Source organism: Gymnoscopelus microlampas (genome assembly GCF_963454915.1).
Source record: "Gymnoscopelus microlampas genome assembly, chromosome: 6".
Taxonomy (NCBI): Eukaryota; Metazoa; Chordata; class Actinopteri; order Myctophiformes; family Myctophidae; genus Gymnoscopelus; species Gymnoscopelus microlampas.
The window spans coordinates 3,276,967-3,300,245 of NC_139943.1; the positions used below are offsets into that span (position 1 = coordinate 3,276,967).

The window sequence follows — 23,279 nt, forward strand, 5'->3', positions numbered from 1 at the left end:
AAATATGTACGGTATATATATTTTCATGATTCGACTAAGAGAACGGCAGTCGAATCAGACTCCCTCCATCGATTAGTCGACTATTCGAATAATCGAGATCTGGCCTAGAGTACAGTACAATGACCTGAATCAAAGTCAGAAATCAACATGAGTACAAATAGTTTAAAAGCATGAACAACAGGTTGTTTGGAGATGTTGAATATAAGGAAGTCCTGAAGCGGCCAAGAGAGGCAACAGATCTGAGAGAATGGGGATGATTTTTCCAGTCCATGGGTGGGTTGGTTTCTCTGACCCCCATGGCCTTTTCTCTGGTCCCTATTTAAGTGTATATACTAAGTCTGGGGGAGCCCGGGATCGAACTGGGAACCTCGCGTTTCCCATCGGGCCGCTCTACCCCTGAGCTACTGCCACCCCTTCTAAACTATCACTGCTTTCACGCTACTGAATGCGGAAACAAAACAAGGCACGCCCACCATGAACATCTGACCAATCATACACACTGTTCTTTGTTTTCACAGGCACATACTTTTTGTAGTTATTGCCTACCCTGTCTGAACAAAGTTGGGACATCGGTCGGACTAATGTATCCACCTTAACTTGTGGATTCCTCTCCCACCCTCTCCCCGTGTCCTTCCTCTGTGCAGGTGGGTCGGCGTCGGGGGCCCCGGGGCCAGTCCAGGGGGGCCAGGGGACGGCCGGGGTGGGCGGCAGTCTGACCACCCAGGCCGCCTTCGAGTACCGCGGCACCTGGATCCCCCTCATGACCGTCAGCGTGCAGGGCAGCGCCAAGGCCACGTAGTGAGTACTGCTAACACACACACACACACACACACACACACACACACACACACACACACACACACACACACGCACGCACACACAACTTGTTAGTCTCTGTCATTTTCTGTCTTACAATTTAGCCATTTAGCAGAGGTTCTGACCCAGGACAACTTCCTTAACCCATTGAGACCTGAAACCGATTCTACATGTCTCCTAAATCTCAACAGTTTTCTGAAAAACGTATGTTTCTATATCAGTGGTGCTCAATCTTTTTCATGTCAAGGACCCCCAAAATTATATGTATTTGGCCGCAGACCCCCATCAAAATATGTTGTTCCAGGGACCCCCAGAAGCAAAGATTTGAGTTACAAATGTTCACTTTAAAAATATATATATTCAAATATTTGCACACATTTTCATGATTTTTCAAAAATAGCAGATCTACAAGCTATTGAGCTATGAGCTTGTATATCTGCTATTTTTGAATAGCCCAAAGTGTAAAATAATGCTTTTTAGCTAAAAATCTAAAAATGACACAGTTCCAGGTCTTTTAAGTGTGAGATCAGAATAAGCAGAGTAAAACATGAACTCTCTAGTTTGATTGTTTGAATACTTTATTAGAAGTTTGCAGAAAAAAAGCACATGAAAGTACAGTTCAATACAAGGTCAGCTAATAGGAATTAAAAAAAAACAAGAAAGCCATTGGCTTGTTTCCATTGGGGTCCTTTGTACTCAATTCATACTGACATTACATGACAGACATACACTACTATGCAGAACATCATATAAACAGTTTAAAAATACAAAAAACAAAAAAATATGTTCAGTAAACAGTTCGGGGCGGGGTTATGACTTTTACAGGAGCCAGTTTAGAATTGCAGCCATGTGAAGGTACTATTTTAGGGCATTTTTGAAGGAATTTTGAGGTGAACTATCCCTTTAATAAAGAGCTGGAGAGACATGGAGACTCCTGTTACAGAACAAACACTCTATAGCAATGAGTTCTATCACAATATAGAGCTATTTAACACTTATTTTGACAAAAGAAAATCACTTACCCTGCCCTTTTAATGTATGGGGGAAAAAACATGAAACATTGAAATAAGGAGATAGAAGGTTTGTGCCTGACAGTAATGATAAACAGTATTATCATTAGGCTCTGCAGATCACTATTTTACAGGCCCTTAAAAGACAGGAAATGGCAGCGATAGCCACAGGGCAGCAGCCTTGCTTTGTAACAGAGAGCTTTTTATTTAGTATAACTGGGTCTTTCCTCTGAAGGTAATGTGATCTGGTTCTTGATGTTTCAGAAGGGAAGTCCTATTTATGTTTCATATTACACACTGTAATGCAGCGGTTCTCAAACTTTTTCATGTCAAGGACCCCCAAAATGATATGTATTTGGCCGCGGACCCCCATCTAAAAATATTTTGTTCCAGGGACCCCCCAGGAGCAAACATTTGCGTTACAAATGTTCGCTTTAAAAAACATATATTGAAAGATTTGCACAAATTTTCAAGAATTTTCAAAAATAGCAGATATACAAGCTCATAGCGCGGCACTCGGTGCCGCGCTATGAGCTTGTAGATCTGCTATTTTTGAATGGTATGTAAGTATAATGTTGAATGTATGGTAAGTATAAAAGGTTAAAATTATTCTGATGCTGTATTTACACATTTTGCTGGGTACCCCCTGTGTGTGTGTGTGTGTGTGTGTGTGTGTGTGTGTGTGTGTGTGTGTGTGTGTGTGTTTTTACTCGACTACACTCTGCTGTAAACAGAAGCAGATGGGAAGACAGATGTACTGTACGTGCACAGGAGTTGAATCACACTTTTGAAACACACACACACACACACACACACACACACACACACACACACACACACACACACACACACACACACACACACACACACACACACACACAAACAAAGTCCTTGAATAATGGAAGATTTCGGAACTATTGCATTCTTGTTTCAAAAACATGTGCTTGCACACATGCACGCGCGCATGTTGCGCACACAGTTTGACTCAAAATCTGCATAAAGAATTCTCCAGCTGCATAAGAAAACACATTCAACACGTTGTCCATCCATGACCAGATGTTCTCTTAAGCCACAGTGGTTCTCAAACTTTTTTTTGCTCATAGCACCCGATTCTAAAAATGTCCGACTCTAAAAATGTATTTTTTGAAAAACTTTTATGTTGCTATATCAGTGGTTCTCAAACTTTTTCATGTCAAGGACCCCCCAAAACTATATGTATTTGTCCACAGAGCCCCATCTCAAAATATTTTGTTCCAGGGACCCCCAGAAGCAAAGATTTGAGTTAAAAATGTTCTTGTATACAGTATCTGCTCTTTTTGAATAGCCAAAGTATGAGAACCAATGTGCTATATCATACATGGGCAACTGGCGGGCCGGGGGCCACATGCGGCCCCCACAGCGCAGGTTAATATCAGAAAACTGATATATTATTGATTTCAGCTGTTATGATTCCTAACATGCAAACATGACCCGCTTTGAATTACTTAAAGTCTAAATTAGTAGCTTAATGACTAGTATTAAAATTCTATTGTCTTTTTATGTCCAATGTATTTGTATTTAAAGGTAGGGTAAGTGATATTTTTGGGTTAAAACAAAAATGATTCTGTTAAAAGGTTAAATCACTATATTCTGATAGTAATCATTGCTATAGAGTGTTTGTTCAGTAACAGGAGTCTCCCTGTCTCTCCAGCTCTTTAATAAACAGAAAATACATTTTCTGGTAGGTGTCAAAATCTCAGCCAATCAGGAGAAAGTACCCTTTTTTAAGCTTCATTTTTATAGTGTTCCAGTTCAAATTTTGCCTGCTAATTTCTTAGTGTCATCACTTCCAATTTCATTTGTTTAATCTATATCCTGATTGAGTTCTCTATCCTGATTGGATAAAATTGGAAATGAAACTAAAACTGAAACGAATATGAATTTTCTGTTTTATAAAGAGCTGGAGAGACATGGAGACTCCTTATATGGACAGGACACTCTATAGTAACGAGCACTATCAGAACATAGACCCATTTTGCAATTATTTGAATGATTGCAAATCACTTACCCTACCTTTAAGTCCATGAAGTTAGTATAACTAAATGCATTTGAAATTAAATAAAAATGTTACTTTTCAGGATTCCAATTCAAGAATAGCAATAGCAGATCTACAAGCTCAAAACGCGTCGCAGTAGATCGGCTATTTTTGCTACTTTTTTAATTAGAATCCAGAATCTCTTTTTGCAACTTTTTTTTGTGATATAGAATGGCGAAAAAAGTTAAAATACGGAGAGACAGTACAGTATATGCAATGTGGCCCACTGGAGTCAGTGTAGAAATATAGTGGCCCTCTCCATCATCAAAGTTGCCCACCGCTGTGCTACATACTGTGTAGCTAAAAATCTAAAATGACGCAGATGCTTTTCTGGTTTTAACCCTTTAAGACCTGGGACGCGTCTGTGTCGCATTTTTAGATTTGAGCTAAAAAGCATTATTTTACAGTTTGGGCTATTCAAAAATAGCAGATCTACAAGCTCATAGCGCGGCACCGAGTGCCGCGCTATGAGCTTGTAGATCTGCTATTTTTGAAAAGTCGTTATTTTTTTGTTGCAAATCTTCGATTTGAGTTACAAAAGCGAACATTTGTAACTCAAATCTTTGGATTCAACAGTTTTTTGAAAAAATGTATGTCGCCATAATATCAGTGGTTATTTTTTCCATGTCAAGGACCCCCAAAATGACATGTATTTGGCCACGGACCCCCATCTAAAAATATATGTTCCAGGGACCCCCGGGAGCAAAGATTCAAATTAAAAGTTTTCGCTTTAAAACAATATATATTAAATGATTTGCACACATTTTCATGATTTTTCAAAAATAGCAGATCTACAAGCTCATAGCGCGGCACTCGGTGCCGCGCTATGAGCTTGTAGATCTGCTATTTTTGAATAGCCCAAAGTGTAAAATAATGCTTTTTAGCTCAAATCTAAAAATGACACAGATGCTTTTTTAGGTCTTAAAGGGTTAATATGCGATGTCCCGTCCATATAAAGGAATAAATAAAAACACAGATGTTTGTGGCCCCCTCCCCCGTACAGCCTGGAGATGCTGGACAAGGTGGAGCCCCCCTCCATCCCAGAGGGCTACGCCATGTCCGTGGCCTTCTCGGCCCTGCTGGACCTGGTGAGAGGCATCACCTCCATGATGGAGAAGGAGCTGGCCAAGGAGGAGGCCGAGGCCCACGACTTCAGGGAGAACCACCCCGACCAGGAGTACCAGCCCCAGCCTGGTGAGGATGGGGGGGAGGAGTATTGGGGGGGGGGGGGGGGGAGGGGTGGTGGGGGGGGGGGTTGTGTAGACCAGTGGTTCTCAAACTTTTTCATGTCAAGGACCCCCCAAATTGACACTTATTACCCCGCAGACCCCCATTTGAAAGGATAAGCCAGGGACCCCAATAAGAGAAGGTTTTTACGGCTCTCTAGCAGTGATTCTCAACCATTTTAAATTCAAGGACCCCCAGTTTAATATGCATTTTAGGCTACGGACCCCCATTTAATGGCATTTATACCTCTGGGACCCCAATTTATATTGTAAAATCAATGTTAATGTAACTCTGAGAGTGTACAAATGGAACCAAACGGACCCGTTAGGGTCCGTTTGGTTCCATTTGTACACTCTCAGAGTTACAGACCCATAAGGGTCCACTTGGTTCCTGTCCATCATTTAGCTGGGGACCCCCTGGAACCCCCTCAAGTACCCCTGGGGGTCCCCGGACCCCACTTTGAGAAACAATGGTGTAGAGTAGACCAAACCTTTTTTGTGTCAAGGACCCCCAAATTGATATTTATTCGGCCCGCGGACCCCCATGTCAAAATATATTGTTCCAGGGACCCCCCCAGCAGCAAAGATTTGAGTTACAAACGTTCGCTTTAAAAAATATAATCTTCAAATATTTGAACACATTTTCAAGCTTTTTCAAAAATAGCAGATCTACAAGCTCATAGCGCGGCACTCGGTGCCGTGCTATGAGCTTGTAGATCTGCGATTTTTGAATAGCCAAAGTATAAAAGGTTAAAATGATTGTGATGCTATATTAACACATTTTGCTGGGGACCCCCTGGAAATTGATATGTATTTGGCCGCGGATGGACCCCCATCTGAAAAGGTTTTGTGCCAAGGACCCCCAGAAGAGAACATTTGTGTTGTAGATAAAAGATGATAAATCTATTCAACATTTCCAAAGCTTTTTAGATATCTTTCAAATATTTTCCAAAAAATAGCGGATGTGCGAGCACGCAGCGTGGCACGAAGTGACGCACTCTGAGCTTGTAGATCTGCTATTTTTTAATAGCGAACCTATACATGGATAACGTGGTTGAGATGATTCTGATGCTATGTTAAAGGACGACTTCACCACTTTTCAACATACCTTCATATAATAGGTCCTCACTAATGCTCATGATAAAATGGTACCATTTTTTTCTAATCAGTCTGTGTCTCAGAGGAGGGCTGTAGACAGTTCAGAAACCCGTCTACCAGTGACATCATCGATGGGGAATCCAAGCTAATAGAAACTGCAGGCTTTGTATTCCTGGAAAGTTGCAATGCAATAATAGATCCCATTGTTCTCGCCTTAATAAAAATCTAAATTAAAAAATTGTAATCTTTTTGGAAAAAATAATCCTGCCTAACGATGATGTCACTGGTAGACGGGTTTCTGGACTGTCCACAGCCCTCCTATGAGACACAGACCAAGTAGAAAAAAATTGTATCATTTTATCATGAGCATTAGTGAGGACCTAATATATGAAGATAGGTTGAAAAGTGGTGAAGTCGTCCTTTAACTACTTTAGCTGGGAACCCCTTACTCACATAGTCCATGAGCCAGACAAGATTTCATTATCGAAAGAGTGTGCAAAACCATACCTATATTAAATTGTTCATAGGGTCAATACGAGTAAATAAATATATGATAACCTCTCCACAGGAGTAGCTTTTTCATGGTTATCACACATTTCGTTATTTTCCCCATACGTACATGACAGGTGAAAAAATGACAAAATTTAAAAAAGAGTTATCATAATGAAACTTCCTGAGTTGATTACTTACATGAAGACAATGATTTATCATATTACAAGTTTTCTGAAATTGTATATTTAAATATGCAAATTAGGCATTTAGTCCATGAGCCAGAGCCCCAAAATTGAGCCAGATATTGAATATTCCCTCGTTAAAAACCTTTGACTCCAACATCTTAACAAAATGAAATAAGTATGTTGACTCTGGCTTTGTCCAATGTTCCAATGTTGATTCTGGAAAGTTATGCAAATTTGGGCATATTTTCCTAATGCCTAATTTGCATATTTAAATATACAATTTCAGAAAACTTGTAATATGATAAATCATTGTCTTCATGTAAGTAATCAACTCAGGAAGTTTCATTATTATAACTCTTTTTTAAATGTTGTTATTTTTCACCTGTCATGTACGTATGGGGAAAATAACAAAATGTGTGATAACCATGAAAAAGCTGCTCCTGTGGAAAGGTTATCATATATTTATTTACTCGCATTGACCCTATGAACATTTAATATAGGTATGGTTTTGCCCACTCTTTCGATAATCATGTCTCAATTTTGGGGCTCTGGCTCATGGACTAATAACATGGTATCATGATGGTTTGTTTCTCGAGACATCTTCAAAGTGAATGTTTAGGCTGATTCCATCAGTTTTCAGTAGGACTTTTGGGGCTCTGTGATTGACTGAGCCCTTGGACAAGAAATATCAATTTAACCCATTGAGACCTGAAGCCGATTCTACATGTCTCCTAAATCTCAACAGTATTCTAAAAAACGTATGTTTCTATATCAGTGGTGCTCAATCTTTTTCTTGTCAAGGACCCCCCACAATTCTATGTATTTGGCCGCGGACCCCCATCAAAATATCTTGTTCCAGGGACCCCCCAGGAGCAAAGATTTGAGTTAAAAATGTTCGCTTTAAAACAATATATATTCAAAGATTTGCACACATTTTCACGATTTTTCAAAAATAGCAGATCTACAAGCTCGTAGCGCGGCACTCGGTGCCGTGCTACGAGCTTGTAGATCTGCTATTTTTGAATAGCCCAAAGTGTAAAATAATGCTTTTTAGCTCAAATCTAAAAATGACACAGTTCCAGGTCTTAACCATTAGAATGCACGCTCTGGCTTATAGAGCCCCCCCCCCCCCCCCCCCCCCCCCCCTGAGCTCTTAGGCTTACTGGGCCAAGGCAAGAGGAAATACTAGATTTTACACCTTTAGGTTGGACCAAATCATTAGCAGCTCAAATGTTGTGAAACGTGTAGATAGACACACGTAGAATGTTAAACTGTTATGTATGTCTCTGACACCAAAATGTCTGTTTATGTTTGTCATACTGGATGTCACTCTGAATGGAAGCACTCTTCTGACCCCTGGTGGCCACTATTGCACCGGTGCATGTTTGGTACCTTCAGAAAAAGCACTGTATTTAAAGGGCTAGACCACTGTGGTAGAGGTTTGGGTTATGTAGTTACCCTGCCATGATGTCACTCTAAAGGTGGACTAGAGGTTTGGGTTGTGTGCTTACCTTGTCATGATGTCACTCTAAAGGTGGACAAGAAATACAAAATAATTGCTCCATTGACTAGAAATTGATAACTCAAAATATGCTCCCCATTGACTTACATTGTATAGTGAACAGTGGTGGAAAAAGTACTCACATTTCTTACTTTAGAAAAAGTATCAACACTGCACTGTAGAAATACTCTGTTACAAGTAAACGTCCAGAATTCAAAATGTACTTGAGTAAAAGTATAAAAGTATTGGCATCAAAATGTACTTAAAGTACCAAAAGTAAAAGTACTCATTATGCAGAATGTCTCATTACAAGTTTTCAAATGTAAGATTTTTTTTTGAAAATAGCAGATCTACAAGCTCACATTGCGTCGCATCGCGACGCAATGTGAGCTTGTAGATCGGCTATTTTCAAATGGCCGAAATGTATATAGGCCTGAAGTGGGTTATGTAGGTTTTGTAATCATCTAAATCTACAAAGTAACTATAACTAAAGTTTTCAAATAATTTTAGTGGAGTAAAAGTACAATATTTGCCTCTGAGATGTAGTGGAGTAGAAGTAAAAGTACTAAAAATACTCCAGTAAAGTAAAAAAATCCTCAAAAGTTCAGTACTTGAGTAAATGTACTTATAATAAATAAATAATAAAGGTGTGTGTGTGTGTGTGTGTGTGTGTGTGTGTGTGTGTGTGTGTGTGTGTGTGTGTGTTTCAGGTTGTCACGTGGTGTGGGAGGAGATGGTCAGTGCGTGTTGGTGTGGTCTGCTCGCTGCTCTGTCTCTGCTGCTGGATGCCAGGTACACACACATTAAACACGTGTTATACTTCATTGTGCACGGGGCACAGAGCTTACGCAAAATGGATCTATAATGCATATTTTAATAACAATAATCCATCAATAGTCAATGCCATGTAGGCGAACATTTATCCCATTAAGACCGGGAACGCATCTGTGTCATTTTAAGATTTCTTTGGCTCTTCAAAAATAGCAGATATACAAGCTCATGTGCCGCGCTATGAGCTTGTAGATCTGCTATTTTTGACCAATCTTGAACATTTGTGCAAATCTTTGAATATGTTCTACAAACAGTTTTTCGTTCATGTTGCTACATCAGTGGTGCTCCAACTTTTTCATGTCTTTTTCAACTTTTTCATGCCACCCAAAATGATAATGTATTTGGCCACGGACCCCCATCTCAAAATATGTTGTTCCAGGGACCCCCCAGAAGCACATATCGGAGTTAAAAATGTTCGCTTTAAAATGTAAATATGTATTCAAAGATTTGCACACATTTTCTAGATGGAAAAAAAAAATAGCAGATCTACAAGCTCACTATGAGCTTGTAGATCTGCTATTTTTGAATAGCCAAAGAAATCTAAAAATGACACACAGATGCGTTGCCGGTCTTAATGGGTTAAATTGAAATATGCAGATCTACAAGCTCACAAAAAAAAATCTCTCTTGCAAAAATAGCAGATCTGCTAGTTTAGGCCAAATGTTTGCCTATCATGCCATGTGCCCAGAAGAGGGAGACTAGGGCTCATGTGGTTAAAACAAATCACGAGATGAGATAAAATGAGACGCACGGATTAAAGTTCTCAGTCGCCAAGACTGATTTCAGTCATTTGGATTCGATAGAAGCCAGCATGTCTTCTATGGAAGCATGTTGCGCAGCAAAAATAGCCGATCTACAAGCTCTCAATGCGTCTGCGACGCATTGAGAGCTTGTAGAAAGGCTATTTTCGGTTATTTTAAGATTAGAGCATTTGAAGTGAAACTAGCAATTATGTTCAGAAGTATCTTCCATAATATCTTAATCGTCTCGGATATTTCATATAAAAGCAAAGGTTAAAGCCTGAATCTGTGATTTCTTCACATGGTTGGCAGTATGTAAAACAGCAGGAATAATATTACTAAAGCATCCTAATTGTACATAATGTATTCATTGTTTAGGAATCGGCGCTAGTGTGTGTGTGGGATCCTTTCACACGGTTTCACAAATCGCACATTAGGACATTTTCAGTCGTGAGATTTAAACTAGCTTTAATCCATGGAGACGGGTCAAATAAAGAGAAATGTTTTAAGATGATCCACTTTGTAGAACAGAATCGTGTGTGAAATCCTAAACTAAAACCTTGTACAAGGGACACTTTTCCACTCATTGGGGCAAAAGTTAAAAAAGCCTTTATTTTTATGTGGCTTTGGCAAAATGATTAAAGTTCTGTGCAGATCAATGCTTCAGTTTGAAGGGTGTCTTCCTTCATCAGTGTGTGCAGAGCCCTAACTAACACCCTCAGTCTCTTTGACTTGTTTTCAACAGAGCAGCATGCCCTGGGACTTAACTTCATAGAGTGTTTCTCTTCTACAAAGGAGATCAAACTTTAGCTTTAGAATAGAGACGTACTGTAGCTGTCTAGTGTCTAGTGTCATCTACCCCCACAGGGCTGTGGGGATTTGGGTTTAGTTTCACTGCTGCTTAGACACAACTGAACTGTATTACACTTCATGTTTACCAAGCTTTAAACATTGTTCCTCATTTTAACATAATAACATATGGTCTCTGTCGGGTGGGAACCTCATTCCTTAATCCTGAAAAGTAACAGTTATACTGTGCCAGAGCCCCAAAATTGAGCAATGATTATCGAAAGAGTGGGCAAAACCAAACCTATATTAAATTGTTTATAGGGTCAATATAAGTAAATACATATATGATAACCTCTCCACAGGAGCATGACAGGTGAAAAAATGTCAAAATTTAAAAAATAGTTATCATAATGAAACTTCCCCAGTTGATTACTTACATGAAGGCAATGATTTATCGTATTACAAGTTTTCTGAAATTTGTATATTTAAATATGCAAATTAGGCATTTAGTCCATGAGCCAGAGCCCCAAAAATTGAGCCAGATATTGAATATTCCCTCGTTAAAAACCTTCGACTCCAACATCTTAACAACATGAAATAAGAATGTTGACTCTGGCTTTGTCCAATGTTGGTTCTGGAAAGTTATATACTGTAAGAATTCGGGCATTTTCCTAATGCCTAATTTGCATGTTTAAATGTCGCAAGCTTGTAGATCGGCTATTTTCAAATAGCCTCGGTATAAACTAGGGCTAAAGTGGTCAATGTGTGTTTTATAATGTAATCATTTATATCTACAAAGTAACTAGTAACTAAAGTTTTCAAATAATTGTAGTGGAGTAAAAGTACAATATTTGCCTAGAAGTAAAATAATAGACAATTGGAAATACTCTGGTAAAAGTCCCCAAAAAATGTACATTTACTCAAGTACAGTACTTTGTGTCCGGGTAGCTCAGTCGGTAGAGCTCTCGCCTTCAGACCAAAAGGTCATGGGTTCGAATCCCGGGCACCGCCAACTCAGCGCATGAGTAGCACGGCTTGGGTGCGGCAAGTCGTGCGGTAAGTACTGGGAGCTGAGGATAGGTGTGGCGCTCCACCTCAGCAATCCATCTCCCAGGGGTCTAGCGCATTGTAACAGGGACAGACTCCTGCGTGTTACTCGGCTGATACCGACAATAAGCCACCTCCCGACCTACTTATTATTATTATTATTACAGTACTTGAGTAAATGTACTTAGTTACTTTACACCACTGGTAAAGCGTCATGACGATGATGATGTGTCCTCAGCACGGACGAGACGGCCACAGAGAACATCCTGAAGGCGGAGCTGACCATGGCGTCGCTGTGTGGCCGCCTGGGCCTGGTGACGCCGCGGGACGCCTTCATCACGGCCATCTGTAAGGCCTCCCTGCCCCCCCACTACGCCCTGACCGTGCTCAGCAGCAACTCGGCCAACCTCAACAACAAAGGTACTGACGGGGTTAACTGTCTGCCGGGAACACTGCTCCCATTTTAATACAATCAACATGGGGGGGTCCTCAGAGTTACTACAGGCAGGGGGGGGGGTCTCCAAATCTTTGTGTGATCGGAACTTCTTTTTTTGTTTTTTTTTTTCACCATTAACCACCTGTAAAGTAATTAAGTACATTTACTTAAGTATTGTACTTAAGACCTGGAACGCATCTGTGTCACTTTTTGATTTGAGCTAAAAAGCATTATTTTACACTTTGGGCTATTCAAAAATAGCAGATCTACAAGCTCATAGCGTGGCACCGAGTGCCGCGCTATGAGCTTGTAGATCTGCTATTTGTTTTCTTTTTTTTCCCTATCAAATACATATCATTTTGGGGGTCCTTGACATGAAAAAGTTTGAGATCCACTGATATAGAAACATAAGTTTTTTTTCAGAATACTGTTGGGATTTAGAAGACATTTGTAGAATCGGCTTCAGTTCTTAATGGGTTAATCACATCAACGAGGGATTCAGGACCCCTGGGGGGGGGGGGGGGGTCCTCAGAGTTACTACAGGGGGGGTGTCTCCAAATCTTTGTGTGATCGGAACTTTTTGTTTACATTAATCACTTGAACCCTAGAATCTCTGTTCTGAGGGGAACATTAGTCGAAAATAGCCGATCTACAAGCTCACAACGCGTTGTGAGCTTGTAGATCGGCTATTTTGGGCAAAGAGGTTTGGTGTAGAAGGGAAAAAAAGAGCGGACCAAGTACAGAGCCAAAGTCAAAGTGAGGGGTAACGTGGTTAAAGGATAGTGCTGTTAAATGAAACTCTCTACGAAATCTATGGAAAAAAGTCCTCTGCTTCATCTTTCCCTCAGCTAAGGGGTCCTTGCCCTGAAAAACATTGAAGACCCCTAAATCAGGGACGATTCAGGCAAAAACAAGTAGATCTGCTATTTTCACTTTTGATCTTTTTTTGGAAACTTCTGGAAAATGTTTCAACTTTTGGGGGAATATTTACCTTGTAACGTGTTGATTTGAATACTTAAATCTTTTTTTTACACGCAAGTACTTAAGTACTTTAACTCAAGTACAACGTTAGCTGAGCAATTTCCACTTAGTAGTTGAGTAATCGTTGACCAGGAGTATCTATACTTTGACTCAAAGTACTGCAGTTGAGTACGTTGTCTAGTATCTGCAGCCAGTTTCCCCTTTGGGTATAAGGAGCAGCTGGACACTAGGGGGCGCTAGCGGAGCTTGCAGACTCTTTAGTTCTTAGCAGGGTTCCTTCTTCTTTTTGTGCTTTATTTCTAGAGGACATTAGAGAGACAGGGAAGAGAGAACAGGACAGAACAGGACAGAACAGAACAGGACAGAACAGAACAGAACAGGACAGAACAGGAAAGGACAGAACAGGACAGGACAGGACAGGACAGAACAGGAAAGGACAGGACAGGACAGGACAGGACAGGACAGGACAGGACAGCACAGCACAGCACAGCACAGCACAGCACAGCACAGCACAGCACAGCACAACGCAGCGCAGCGCAGCGCAGCGCAGCGCAGCGCAGCGCAACGCAACGCAACGCAACGCAACGCAACGCAACGCAACGCAACGCAATAGGCAACAGGCCTTTGGCAGGAATCAAGACCAGGGATGGGATGTTGCATCATCCAGTGCCCTACCAGAGCACACGCACACACACACAGACACACAGAGAGAGTGTTTTTAATGTGTGCATGCCATTGATTACATGTATGTCTGCTTGGCTGTGTGCCTGCTGGCATACAGTATGAATGCATGTTTAGCGTAAAGCAGACATGTTGCACATGAAGCACATTGAAGCCAAATCCCCCTGAGTGTCCTCCTAACCCATGTATATTTATGTCACCTTAATGAGCTCTCATCATCATCATCTCCCATAGATATGTCTAGACGTGTGTTGTGTTATCATAGCTTTGATGTATTCTACATCGTCACTGTCGGGTAGAAACCGTGTATTTCTAAAAGTAGCTGTCTAGCACCGAGTGCCACGCTATGAGCTTGTATATCTGCTATGTACATCTTGTATATGTATTCAAACATTTTAAGCGATTGCTTCTGGGGGATTCTACAAATGTCTTCTAAATCCTAACAGGTTTTTTTTTCTACTGTTTATCAGTGGTTCTCAAACTTTTTCATGTCAAGGACCCCCACAATTATATGTATTTGGCCACGGACCCCCATCTCAAAATATGATGTTCCAGGGACCCCCCAGAAGCAAAGATTTGAGTTAAAAATGTAGATATACATTCAAAGATTGGCACAAACTTTCACGATCAAAACTGAAATAAATAGCAGATCTACAAGCCCATAGCGCAGCACTCGGTGCCGCGCTATGAGCTTGTAGATCTGCTATTTTTGAATAGCCAAAGACATCTTAAAATGACACAGAACCCGGTCTTAATGGGTTAAAAAAAAAAAAAAAAAAAAATGGAAACAAAATGTAATTTTACGTTGCGAGCTTGTAGATCGACCACTGTTTTGCCATTAATTGTGTGTCACTGTAGTTTTGACGAAGTAAGACATTAATATCCAAAGAAAAAAAAGACTATATGGAGATATGAGGTTTCGCCCGGCAACAGCGTCGATATGATTTATTCTATATGATGAGAGCATCTCTCTGCATGAACCTGATGCTCTGCTCTCAGGCACTAATCCTCGCTGTTACTCTGTGCCTTATAATTAGGAGCGTGGGGGCAGAGTTTTGGCTGGGGAACGCGTGCATATGCTCACATAAACCCACTGATATGCACACACCACTTTCTCCCTGACACACACACACACACACACACACACACACACACACACACACACACACACACACACACACACACACACACACACACACACACACACACACACACACACACAGTGGCAGAAAGTAACTATGTACATTTACTCAAGTACTGTACTTAATTACAATTTTGAGGTACTTTTACTTTACTGGAGTATTTCCAATTGTCTATACTTTTACTTCTACTCCACCACTACATCTCAGAGGCAAATATTGTACTTTTTACTCCACTACAATTTCTTGAAAACTTTAGTTACTAGTTACTTTGTAGATATACTGTACACTATTACATTATGAAACATACATTAACCACTTTAGCCCTATTTTATACCTAGGCTATTTGAAAATAGCCGATCTACAAGCGTCGTGATGCGACGCGTTGTGACCTTGTAGATCTGCTATTATCAAACATTTTAGTACTTTAAGTACATTTTGATGCCAATACTTTTGTACTTTTACTCAAGTACATTTTGAATTCCGGACTTCAACTTGTAGCAGTATTTCCATATTGCAGTATTGCTACCTATTGCTACTTTTACTTAAGTAAAAAAATGGAGTACGCACGCACGCACGCACGCACGCACGCACGCACGCACGCACGCACACACACACACACACACACACACACACACACACACACACACACACACACACACACACACACACAGACAGACGGATAAACACAGAGGCGTTGCTCTATTTGCATACTAGCTGGAAGAGATACGGTCTGTAAATTGGTTTCAGCTCGTTGTGAAGGATGTTTGCCTCAGAGTTAATTAAGCAAAGCTTCTCCAGCCCTGCTCTCTCACACAGAAAGACACTTTGTCACAAATGTGTCGCCTGCTCCCACCTATGGCCTACATGGGCCCTGGTGGAACGCATCTGTGTGTCATTTTAAGATTTCTATGGCTATTCAAAAATAGCAGATCTACAAGCTCATGAGTGCCACGCTATGAGCTTGTATGACTTCTATTTAAAAAAGAAATTGTGAACATTTTTGCAAATCTTTGAATGTATATGTTTTTTAAGAAAACATTTTTGACTCATGTTACAACATCTGGGGGTCCCTGGAACAAAATATTTTGAGACAGGGGTCCTTGACATGAACAAATTTGAGAACCACTGATTTTATAGCAACATACATCTTTTACAAAAACTGTTTTATTTAGAAGACAATTGTAGAATCCCCCCAGAAGAAATGATTTGAGTTACAAATGTTTGCTTTAAAAATATAGATATTCAAAGATTTGAAAAGAAAATCCAAGATTTTTCCAAAATCACCGAGTGCCGCGCTATGAGCTTGTAGATCTGCTATTTTTGAATAGCCAAAGAAATCTAAAATGACACAGATGCGTTCCCAGCTTGAATGGGTTAAAGGATGTGGAGTGCTGGAGAGCTTGTGTGGAAGCATTGAAGCAACGTATATTTCACCTATTTAATACAACCTTTGCAGTCTTTGCAGACTGAGGAGTTTTTTTTTTAACCCATTGAGACCTGAAGCCGATTCTACACGTCTCCTAAATCCCAACAGTTTTCTGAAAAACCTATGTTTCTGTATCAGTGGTGCTCAATCTTTTTCGTGTCAAGGACCCCCAAAATGATATGTATTTGGCCGCGGACCCCCATCAAAATATGTTGTTCCAGGGACCCCCAGAAGCAAAGATTTGAGTTAAAAATGTTCGCTTTAAAAATATATATATTCAAAGATTTGCACACATTTTCACGATTTTTCAAAAATAGCAGATCTACAAGCTCGTAGCGCGGCACTCGGTGCCGCGCTATGAGCTTGTATATCTGCTATTTTTGAATAGCCCAAAGTGTAAAATAATGCTTTTTAGCTCAAATCTAAAAATGACACAGTTCCAGGTCTCAATGGGTTAATATATTCTAGTCAGATGTTCCAGTTCCAAACAAGAGCACAAACTTTTTCTCTCATCTTTGTTGTGACCAGTGTTTACTTCAATAAAAGTAGCAATACCACAATATAGAAATACTCTGTTACAGGTAAAAGGCCTGTGTTCAAAATGTTACTTGAGTAAAAGTATTGGCAACATGTACTTAAAGTACCAAAACGTAAAAGTGTTAAAATGTTTGAAAATAGCAGATCTACAAGTGACGCGTTGAGACGCGTTGTAAGCTTGTAGATCGGCTATTTTCAAATAGCCTATGTATAAAATAGGGTTAATGTGTGTTTTATATTATAAATTATATCTGCAAAGTAACTAAAGTTTTCAAATAATTGTAGTGGATTAAAAGTACAATACCTCAAAATTGTACTTAAGTACATGTACTTAAGTGAATGTACTTAGTTACTTTACTCCACTGCCTAATACAATAGAAAATAATGTCTGATAACATTGTAAGGTACAGTAGGTGAGACATTATCCATGTAGTTGTTCTGTGTGTGTGTGTGTGTGTGTGTGTGTGTGTGTGTGTGTGTGTGTGTGTGTGTGTGTGTGTGTGTGTGTGTGTGTGTGTTACTATACTTGCGAGGACCAAGTATAGTAGAATTTGATGAAATCTACATTGTGAGGACAGTTTTCCTGGTCCTCACAAGACAAATGGTTGTTTTATAGTTAAAAAAAACTTTTTTTAGAGATAAGTTTACTATTAGAAACACATTCAGGTCAGGATTAGACATTTAGGTGTCTTAGAGGTTAGGTTTAGGGATTGGAATTAGAGTTAAACATGATTTATACTTAGTTGCGCGCCAGTGTCATGCACCGAAAAATAGCAGATCTATAAGCCCACAACGCGTCGCAGCGCGACGCGTTGTGAGCTTGTAGATCTGCTATTTTTCGGCTTTAGGCTTACGGTTGAAATGGCAAATTATTATTTTTAAATGGCATTCATAACATGGCTGTCCTAAAGTGTTGATGTGCTCACAAGTATAGTAATACAAACGTGTGTTTGTGTGTGTGTGTGTGTGTGTGTGTGTGTGTGTGTGTGTGTGTGTGTGTGTGTGTGTGTGTGTGTGTGTGTGTGTGTGTGTGTGTGTGTGTGTGTGTGTGTGTGTGTGTGTGTGTGTGTGTGTGTGTGTGTGTGTGTGTGTGTGTGCGTGTCCTCACTCCACAGCCTTCTCCATCCAGGGCCAGAGTGTGCAGATGATCAGTCCTTCCAGTGAGTCTCATCAGCAGGTAGTGGCCGTGGGACAGCCCCTCTCTGCCCAGCCCCAGGGCACTGTGGTGGTGGGTACACACACACACACACACACACACACACACACACACACACACACACACACACACACACACACGCACACACACACACACACACACACACACACACACACACACACACACACATCAAATTGTCACACGTCCGTGCGGCTTGATGCAACATTGCGGCAAGTTGCGTCTTTACAGAGCCGTAATAGGCTCTATGCACAGCAGCCATATTGGAAAGAAATTGGGCCTCTTCCTTACTTCCTTCACAGGTTGTTACCAATGATTCTAATGAAGGCTCTGTTCCATTTCATGTAGCACAGTGGTTCTCAAACCTTTTGATTTCAAGGACCCCCATAACTCTGAGAGTGTACAAATGGAACCAAATGGACCCTTACGGGTCCATTTGGTTCCATTTGTACACTCTCAAGGTCCTTACATACTGGCGAATATATAGCGAATATACGCAAAATTCGGACTCGTTCCGAATAATTAAAAGACGCTTTTTTGCTTCGCTTTTTCGCTTTTTCGCTCCATGTACGGAGCCATTGACTTTATGAGGTTTAAAAAAAAAACGCATTATTCGCACGAAAAAATCGCCCCGGTGTGTAAGGACCTTCAGAGTTACACACCTGTAAGGGGCCATTTGGAACCCCCTCAAGGAACCCCCTCAAGGAACCATGATGAGGGTCCCTGGACCACACTTGGACACACACTGGACCCACTGGTGTAAAAGAGTGTTTCCAGTGAGCCAACATGCAACAATATCAGCACCCTGACTCTGTTTGACCAGAATGGAACAGAGCCTTCATTAGTATCATTGGTAACACCTGTGAAGGAAGTAAGGAAGAGGCCCAATTTCTTTCCAATATGGCTGCTGTGCATAGATCCTATCACGCCGCTCGAACAATTGTCTTCGCTCTTGAGGCTTTTAGTGGTTCAGAAAATGCAGACATGACGGATTTAAAAGCGAGGAAGAACTTGGCTCTTGACTTAAAGGGTAAGACCACTTTGGTAGAGGTTTGGGTTGTGTAGTTACCTTGCCATGATGTAACTCCAAAGGTGGACAAGAAATCAAAAATAATTGCTCCATTGATTAGAAATTGATCATTCAAAATATGCTCCTCATTGACTTACATTGTACGGTAAAACAGCTCTCAAAGTCACTCTTTTAGCACATAAATGAATCCAAACATAGCTGATTCAGACAATATAGAACATCACCAAACCCAGTACTGTTTGTTTTTTTAATAAAAATGTCAACTTCCTGTTGATTTTACTATTTGAAGATCTGGATCCGGATCCGTGGATCCAGTCCAGGTTTTCTACTTATTAAAAATGTCAAAATCAACAGGAAGTTGACATTTTTATTTAAAAACAAAACAGTACTGGGTTTGGTGATGTTCTATATTGTCTGAATCAACTTTGTTTACGTACCTTTGGAGTTCCATCATGGCAAAGTAACTACACAACCCAAACCTCTACCAAAGTGGTCTTGCCCTTTAAAGCATCATGACATTGGGTCAAGGGTTACCTCTAGGATTAACTGTGACAGTTTGCTGCCTCGCCTGTCTCCATCTGTCTGTGTCTTTCTGTCTCACTGTCAGTGTCTATCTAATCCACGGCGGAGGAAAGACTGGTTTTCATTCTAAAACTGAGCCCTCTGATCTGGTTTAGAAAAAAAGAAAATTGGGTTCCGTCGCTTTTTTTTATACCAAAAGAAACGAAAGGATTATACCAAACTAAACACACTGTAAATGAGGGGAATCATTTTGGAGGTGCGCGGCGCGCTTTGGTTCCGCCGTGGTTTATATCAGCTCTAGACTGGATCAGAAAACCGGAAAAGGAGTTGATCCCATGCTAGTGTCTACCTACCTACTGCCTGTCTCACTCTCTGCCTGTCTGTCTGTCTGTCTGTCTGTCTGTCTGTCTGTCTCCAGCTGACTGCTAAGAACATCCAGTGCATGAGAACCCTGTTAAACCTGGCCCACTGCCACGGAGCTGTGCTGGGGACCTCCTGGCAACTGGTACTGGCCACACTACAGGTACTGCTGTTACACACGCACGCACGCACGCACGCACGCACGCACGCACGCACGCACGCACGCACGCACGCACGCACGCACGCACGCACGCACGCACGCACGCACGCACGCACGCACGCACGCACACACACACACACACACACACACCTCCACTCCCCCAGTGCCAGCAATTTTCGTGTTTTTTTTGTTTTGTTATTTTGTTATTTAATGTTCAAATAGTTTGTCTGTCTGCGGTTTTAAACACACACGACAGATCGACCAGCAGAGAGCAGCAGATAGACCTCTTGATCACTCGCTCGACCCCCCCCCCCCCGATCGGGCTTCAGACCGTTGTGATACACAACGACGATAACTGTTCGTCATCCAGACTAAAGACAATAGAAGTGGAGCTCTCTGTTCGTTTTTTATACCGTGTGAAAAAAACGTGTTTTTCCCTATTCTGGCCTAAAATGACCCGGGAAAAAAATGAGAACCGGAAACGGAATCTGCGTCATGAATCCGGATCCCGGTGAGTGTGAAGTAAACGGAAAACGAAACTGATGATGAAAAATAAACAGAGCGATCACAGATTAACCCATTGAGACCTGAAGCCGATTCTACATGTCTCCTAAATCTCAACAGTTTTCTGAAAAACGTATGTTTCTATATCAGTGGTGCTCAATCTTTTTCATGTCAAGGACCCCCAAAATTATATGTATTTGGCCACGGACCGCCATCAACATATTTTGTTCCAGGGACCCCCAGAAGCAACGATTTGAGTTAAAAAACTTCGCTTTAAAAAAATATATTATTCAATGATTTGCACACATTTTCACGATTTTTCAAAAATAGCAGATCTACAAGCTCGTAGCGCGGCACTCGGTGCCGCGCTATGAGCTTGTAGATCTGCTATTTTTGAATAGCCCAAAGAGTAAAATAATGCTTTTTAGCTCAAATCTAAAAATGACACAGTTCCAGGTCTTAATGGTTTAAACAATGAAAAAGCTAAACGTGTGTCTAACGCGTCGACGGCAGTCAAAGAGTTAATGATTTATAATTGTGTTTTTTTGTCATTGAATGGATGTATAAAAATTGTATTTCTGTTTGGCTTTTAGGCCAAAAGTTGAACACGGCGGATAAGACAAATATAACGTCAATATACAAAGAAATGACTGACACTGACTGGTACTAATTATCTAAATAGATATAGTAATATGGCCAAAACGGGTTATATTTAATAAGTTTATATTGAAATATTGTACACAATGCACAGTTTTATGAACATTTTTTGACAGATTAATGTATTCAGATGAAGAAAAAATATCCTGACGATTATGCAAAACATTATCACAATTATCTCTAAAATAATCGGGTGATTATATAATAATTGTGACAGGGTTAGGTTTCACTCTCACTGTCTTTGTCTTTGTTTTCAGCACCTGGTGTGGATTCTAGGGCTGAAGCCGGGGACTGGAGGAGCTCTGAAGCCTGGCAGAGCAGTGGAGGGGCCCAGCACGGTGAGTGTTCGAACCCGCAACCCTGATTGCTACTGTAGGCCATTTAGAAAAAAATGTGGAATAGTTTTTTATAATATATATTTTTTAAAACATAAATGTTCTCTTCTGGGGGCCCCTGACACAAAAACATTTTCAGATGGGGGTCCGTGGCCAAATGCATATCAATTTGGGGGTCCTTGACTTGTAAAAGTTAGAGAACCACTGCTCTATACTCATTAACCCATTAAGACCTGGAACTGTGTCATTTTTAGATTTGAGCTAAAAAGCATTATTTTACACTTTGGGCTATTCAAAAATAGCAGATCTACAAGCTCATAGCGCGGCACCGAGTGCCGCGCTACGAGCTTGTAGATCTGCTATTTTTGAAAAATCGTGAAAATGTGTGCAAATCTTTGAATATATATTGTTGTAAAGCAAACATTTTTAACTCAAATCTTTGCTTCTGGGGGGTCCCTGGAACATATTATTTTGATGGGGGTCCGCGGCCAAATACATATAATTTTGGGGGTCCTTGACATGAAAAAGATTGAGCACCACTGATATAGAAACATAGGTTTTTCAGAAAACTGTTGAGATTTAGGAGACATGTAGAATCGGCTTCAGGTCTCAATGGGTTAAGTCGAAGTGTCCTTGAGCAAGACACTGAAACCCTAACTGCATGGTTTCCTCTGCGGTCGGTGTGTGACTGTGTGCGTGAATGGTTGACTGTAACGCACATTGTAAAGTGCTTTGGATAAAAGGCACTAAAGACACCATTTATCATTCTTGTTGTTTCCCTGCAAAAAAAATGAGTGCTGCACTTCACCTACTTTATTTTCTTAAATCAGGTGCTATTTTGGAGCACTCATGTACTGTACCAAAAGAAGTCTAACAAAGCCTGAATGAAAGCTACATTTATGTGTGCCACGATAAAACAAAATAGCAGATCTACAAGCTCATAGCTCATGAGCTTGTAGATCTGCTATTTGTTTTTAAATCTTCAATATTTTTGAATATATATATATATATATATATATATTTTTTTTTAAGCCAATTTTTTAAACTCAAATCTTTGCTTCTGGGGGGTCCCTGGAACAACACATTTTGAGATGGGGGTCCGCGGCCAAATACATATCATTTTGTAGTCCATGATATGAAAAGGTTTGAGCACCACATACAGTACAGTACCTTTTTCAGAAAACTGTTCAAGACATTTTTGTAATCGGTCTAAGGTCACAGCTGATGGTGTGTACTGTATGTATGTTTGTATTATGTATTACTAGAGTTTCGGGGGGCTACGCCCCCCTCAACCCCAGCCGCGCACGGGGCCCAGCGTGGCCGTGTGTATATTGGGGGACCCAAATCGCCGGAGTGAAACTGTGGAAAAGTTTTTTTGAAAAAGGACAAAATTTGAAGAAATAATATTTGTTATGTTTCAGGGGGTCCACAGGGGGTCCGCGGACCCCCTGATGGTCCACTGACCCCCTGTGGAGTGTTGGGACGCGCGGGGACACCCCTGGAACATTGCGGACCATTTCGGTGT

General features: G+C 40.8%; 1 protein-coding gene across 2 annotated transcripts in view; it reads left to right on the top strand.

Annotated features, from left to right (window-relative positions):
* Positions 1 to 23,279, top strand: part of mon2 (MON2 homolog, regulator of endosome-to-Golgi trafficking) — a 148,562-nt gene that overhangs the window by 63,234 nt on the left and 62,049 nt on the right. For both annotated transcript variants that reach the window (XM_084060094.1, XM_084060095.1), the window contains exons 11-17: positions 645 to 798; positions 4,904 to 5,094; positions 9,113 to 9,194; positions 12,048 to 12,229; positions 18,128 to 18,240; positions 20,157 to 20,261; positions 21,677 to 21,757. In XM_084060094.1, coding sequence (XP_083916220.1) covers positions 645 to 798; positions 4,904 to 5,094; positions 9,113 to 9,194; positions 12,048 to 12,229; positions 18,128 to 18,240; positions 20,157 to 20,261; positions 21,677 to 21,757 — 908 coding nt within the window. The remainder of the gene's footprint in view (positions 1 to 644; positions 799 to 4,903; positions 5,095 to 9,112; positions 9,195 to 12,047; positions 12,230 to 18,127; positions 18,241 to 20,156; positions 20,262 to 21,676; positions 21,758 to 23,279) is intronic.